The sequence below is a fragment of the Macrobrachium rosenbergii genome, chromosome 9 (assembly GCF_040412425.1).
Source record: "Macrobrachium rosenbergii isolate ZJJX-2024 chromosome 9, ASM4041242v1, whole genome shotgun sequence".
Taxonomy (NCBI): Eukaryota; Metazoa; Arthropoda; class Malacostraca; order Decapoda; family Palaemonidae; genus Macrobrachium; species Macrobrachium rosenbergii.
Window position 1 is genome coordinate 43,018,080 of NC_089749.1, and position 5,205 is coordinate 43,023,284.

Sequence of the window (5,205 nt, forward strand, 5' to 3'; positions counted from 1 at the left end):
ACATCAATTAAACTAAAGACAAAAGATCTGAAGAAAGAACAAACCATAAAAATGATAGGAATACACTTTGTCTCCTAAAACAATAATAGAACCTATGGAGGCTGATATCCAAAACATCAAAAAAAAAAATAGTAGAGGAATAAACCATAGACAAGGATGATTATGTGAAGGGAGAAGAGGTAACTCCATCAATAATAATTTGTGCAGCAAGAGTAAACGAAAAAAAGTTGATACATGAAAACACATGTGGATGTAATGAATGTTGCACTGAATTGTGCAGCAGCAAAAACAGAAATATAACAAAAGATGGTTTAACAAACACCATAAGAAATTCCACAAAATACAGAAACAAAGAAACCACTAGTTTAGACACTCACGAAAAGGGCTGTATGTGCAATGGACTCCAAGCATATAAAGAAAAACAATTAAATGTTGTGAGTAAAATCTTAGAAAAAATACAAACTGATAATCCACAAATAGAAAATAAAACTTGAACACTTTAACATAATATTCAATAATTATTTTATACAATGGAACATAACTGGTGTGAGGTTCAAGAAATGTCAGAAGTGAAAGACTGATCCTTTATTATTCTCGACAGGTGTTTATAATACAGAAAGCGGACGGAAAGGTAGCGGGCGACCTGAGGACCCCGCTGCGTCCACACAGAGGTTGTGTTTGTTAACAGGCATAAAAAGATATATATAATGCGATACAGAACATGTAAAAGGCAGGTATATATATCGGCGGACAGGCCGTACAATGATGCATACAATGAGATATATAAAGAATCTGAAATATCAACAAGTAATATATATGACGTGATTAATGTATGTATGAAGAGCGAAACAGGAGAAAGGAGAGGCGATCTGACGCCCTTACAAATACTCCCCCCCCTCCAAGACAATAATTAGAGGGGCAATTATATTGGATGGAACAACATTAATCACGCAAATTCTGAGGCAGTCGGAGTGGGCCCCTACTCCTGGAGAACTGTGGGCATGGGGTGGAACCAACATCTGGGGCTGGCTTGATGTGTTTCCTGGGCCGCCCCAGACCCCACTTTGGTGGGGAAGTGGTTGTGTCTGCGGGGAGGTACTGAGGGGGAACTCTGGGGTGCCTGCCTTCTTCCTCGCGTACTTTGCTGTCCAACAGGAATGCTGGCTTCAACCTGTCGATGGTGATCCAGTTTTCACGCCCGTGGATGTCAAGGAGGTATGCCTGATGACTCGGTGGGGCCCTGTAGGGCCTGGTTAAGGGCGGTCGATGGGCATCCACCCTGACGAAGACGTAGGCGCAGGAGTGTAAGGCGGGCAGGCTGTAGGTAGTGGTTCTGTCGGTGAAGGTCTTATGGCAGGGTGCGAACTTCTGTGCGAGTTCCCTCAACCTCGGGAGGAGAGTGTTGGTGCCGTCGGCCGACGGTGGGAAGAATTCTCTGGGAACGGCCAGTGTCTCCCCGCAGACTTTCGCAGCAGGGTGGCGTCGCCATTTGTGTTCGATGCAGTGCGGAGACCCAGCAGAACCCAGGGCAGCTGTTCCTTCCACTTCTCGTCAGTGCAACGTGCCATGAGAGCTGCCTCAAGAGAGCGGTGCGCCCTCTCGACCATGCCATTCGCTGCGGGGTTGTAGGCCATTGTGCTGTGTAGAGTTGTACCCATCAGGCGTGCCAAGGAGACCCAGAGCTCTGACAGGAAGGCTGGACCCCTGTCCGTAGTGATGTTGTCTGGCACTCCAAAACAGCTGATCCAACTGGAGAGAAGGTCCTCTACGCATGATGCTGTTGATGCCTCCTCCATGGAGGTTGCCTCAGGCCAGTGGGTAGAGTGGTCTATGACCGTCAGGAGGTATCTGGCTCCTCCCGACTGCAGAAGGGGCCCGACGACATCAATGTGGATGTGGCCAAAACGCCGAGAGGCTGGGGGAAGTCGCCGACCCCGGACTCTGTCTACTGGGACGTTTTGCTCACCTGGCACAGGATGCAGCTCCTTGCCCACTGCCGAATGTCCTTGTTGATGCCATGCCAGACGAACTTGTTAGTCATGAGGCACACCGTTGTGTGCCCTGATGGATGGGAGAGACTGTGGACTATGTCGAACACCTGCTTCCTCCTCGAAGTGGGCACTAGGGGGCATGGGCGGCCCGTGCTGGTGTTGCAGGGGAGAGTTGTATTCGAGTTTGCTAAGGGCATGTCTTCCCACTTAAGAGCCTTCACTGCCGTCCTGTAGTCTGCCACCTTTGGGTCTGCTGCTTGTTCTCTTGCCAGAGACGGCAGACTGCCGTCCTGTAGTCTGCCGTCTCTGGGTTTGCTGCTTGTTCTCTTGCCAGGTCTTCTCTCACTGGACTATGCTGGCAGCTGGACCCAGGTCTGTAGACCAGGAACCCTTGCCAGCCCAGGTAAGAGTGCTACAAGGACCAGAACCGGTACACCAGGGGTCCGGAGAACCTTAGGTAGCGGTTGCACGCTTGCACTCGGAAATGGGTGCAGTGGTACTTGCAGTACAACTAACAAGAGATCTGTCAGCCCTCTCTGCTCCATTAATGTTATTATGGGGGAAGTGCTTTGTTGGATTCTGTAAAAAGGAAATTAATATTGGGAAATGGTCACTAGTGTATTAGTCATCAACCGAGTTCCAATTTCATCTGCCAACTAGCGGGAAAAAAAGAGAGAAAAAAAACAGGCGTCGGTAAAAAGCTCCTGACAATAAAATGCAATGAGCTTCCAGGCATTTATTTTAGTGTCTAACAACGACAGTGAGCGGGTAATAAACGCCATATTTAGACTTGCCGTCGTCCAGCATGGGGTAGATTCTCTCATTACAGGCCGCGATATGAATACACAGAATGAAGGTGAGGAACCGACAGACTTTGATCCGAGCTCCGGAGCAATACGCAAGGTCGTAAAGTTCCGGACTTGCCGTCTCGACTCTCTTAAACACGACCACCAGATCTGACAGTTTAGGTAAGCTAGTAATAACAATATGTATAAGGATAATAAATGGACGATATGAAAACAGAATAATCTGAATTTTTATCTTGATGTCTGCTGCAATGAATGGAAACAACAACGACTAAAGAATTAGAACTAAGGAAGACTAATAGAGTGGGCGTCCACACATCCCTGTCGAGGCCTAGCACTGAATAGTGATCATCCAACGAAGAGCAACTGATGGCAGCGCCTTAGCTGATGCATGGCTACAAATAACGGCAGACACGACACTCACTTTATAACAAACCTTTCCTGAGGAAAATCATAATAAACACCCACTGAACTGAGGTTAAGAGTCTTCGCTCCCAAGTGAGTTGGTAACACCCGCCAGGGCACCAGCCCACATATTAATTCTTTTTTTTGGGAACCAGCAACCATCAGATCACTTACTTCGGTACTACTCAATTCTTGATTTAATTTCTGTAACTTTCTTTGCTTCCTTTGTGGTTCAATTCAATTTTCTCAAAAGCATTTGCATACACATACACACACACACACACACATCAGTCCACACAAACGCACTCAAATATATATAATCTGTAACAGTTTTCAACATGAATACCTAAAATATTTCAAGTGCCAAGATAAAATATTATACCATTATCATAAATGAAGCTCACTGATTATTTTTCTATCGAAAAGAATCCAATAAGTTCGTTTCAGCGGTGACCTTTACGAGACCTTAGTTAGGATCATACTTATGATAATCACTTCAACTAATTGGATAATGAATAATCTGTTATCTGTGATTCATCGCTTTAATCTTTCGGTGATTAAAAATCCGATTTGACGATCGCAATTTCACCGAGATTCCCTATCGCTCTTGTTTACACTCCAGGTGTGTTTGTTTCTCGCTCAGTTTGTCTCGTTATCTTCATTTTTCTTATCCTGTAATGCAATCGGGAAGAGGGCCGACGACGAATACGATGACCTAATTGCAACCTCAGCAGCTTTAGAAATGCACGGGCCAATAGGGCGGTCAATACGGCGTCCTTACGAACCGTAAGATGTTCCAGTTCTTCATTGGAGGGTTGGGTAGAGCTCTCGGCTAGCAGGCTGTTGGCTCAGCGTTCGACTCTCCGACCGGCCAATGAAGAATTAGAGGAATTTATTTCTGATGATAGAAATTCATTTCTCGGCATCATGTGGTTCGGATTCCACAATAAGCTGTAGGTCCCGATGCTAGGTAACCAGTTGGTTCTTAGCCACGTAAAAGAAATCTAATCCTTCGGGCCAGCCCTAGGAGAGCTGTTCATCAGCTCAGTGTTCTGGTTAAACTAAGGTATACTTAACTTAGTTCAGCTAAAAAGAAACTTTTATCCTTATTGCACTCTGCACATGGGACAGAAAAGGACCAGTTGCACGGCCGAGTGAATGCGAAAAGAACGTAGAAATTTCTGTTTTCACTTGCCACTGATTTAAGAAAGACTAATGATTTTCGACCGTTAATTGTAACGTAAAAGCAATTGCAACAGGCAAATCCTTCAGTGTGCGTGGAAGCATATCTATTGTACATCTGAACGTCTATGTGAAAATGCTCTCATGGCGATACGAATATCCGGTAAATAGAGAAGGTTGGTCCCGTTGCTAAAAAAAAGATTTATAATGCTTCTTCAAAAAAAAAAAAATTACAATGCCATACTGTAGACTTACTCTGGTTTTCCCAAAGTCGAATTATTCTACCCCTGTAAAAGATGTTGAACGGTCTTCCAGGCGACTTTGCTCTGGATTTTTTCTCTGCAAAACTTGAATCTCAATGCTAACAACGAGCGATTATTTCAGCCACATTTTTTCACTGGGATTTACGGCAAGGGAAAATCAAGTCCTGTCATAAAAAATGTGGTTTTTTGTTTTGTTTTCTACTTAACATTTCTATATGGTGGAAATATTTATGACGCTCAGATTACTGGACAGGTGAAACGTCTGAACAGGAGCTGGACTAAAGGTAAACAGACAGATATGTGAAATGACATCATTCAAGTTCCTTTAGGCGGGTGAGTAATTTTTTCAGGCGTGACGCTATAGTGACAGGCAGGGCTTTGGAACCTTCGTTCTCCCACCATGGACGTCTTGCGTTTTCAGTTACCGCTCTTCGTGTTTGTCGAAAAACTCGAAGGTCGAAGCGGGGGAATAAAAATAACAATATGAGCAATGATCCAATGAGCTCACTCGAAGTGTGGAGCTGATTATGACCAATAACGGCGTAACTCTCACCTTCC

At 44.9% G+C, this 5,205-nt stretch overlaps 1 protein-coding gene across 1 annotated transcript; it reads right to left on the bottom strand.

Moving 5' to 3' along the window:
- Nucleotides 1–942: 942 nt before the first annotated feature.
- LOC136841960 (uncharacterized) lies at nucleotides 943–2,132 on the bottom strand. Its single transcript, XM_067109368.1, has 2 exons — nucleotides 2,051–2,132; nucleotides 943–1,544 (listed from the first exon to the last, which is right to left on the bottom strand). The coding sequence occupies exons 1-2, from the start codon at nucleotides 2,130–2,132 to the stop codon at nucleotides 943–945; spliced, it is 684 nt and encodes a 227-aa protein (XP_066965469.1).
- Nucleotides 2,133–5,205: the final 3,073 nt, after the last annotated feature.

Coding starts and splice junctions, on each gene's coding strand:
- LOC136841960 (XM_067109368.1), bottom strand. CDS start 2,132: ATGCCCCCTAGTGCCCACTTCGAGGAGGAAGCAGGTGTTCGACATAGT. Junction 1,545..2,050: donor ATCCATCAGGGCACACAACG/GTGTGCCTCATG, acceptor ACTGACGAGAAG/TGGAAGGAACAGCTGCCCTG.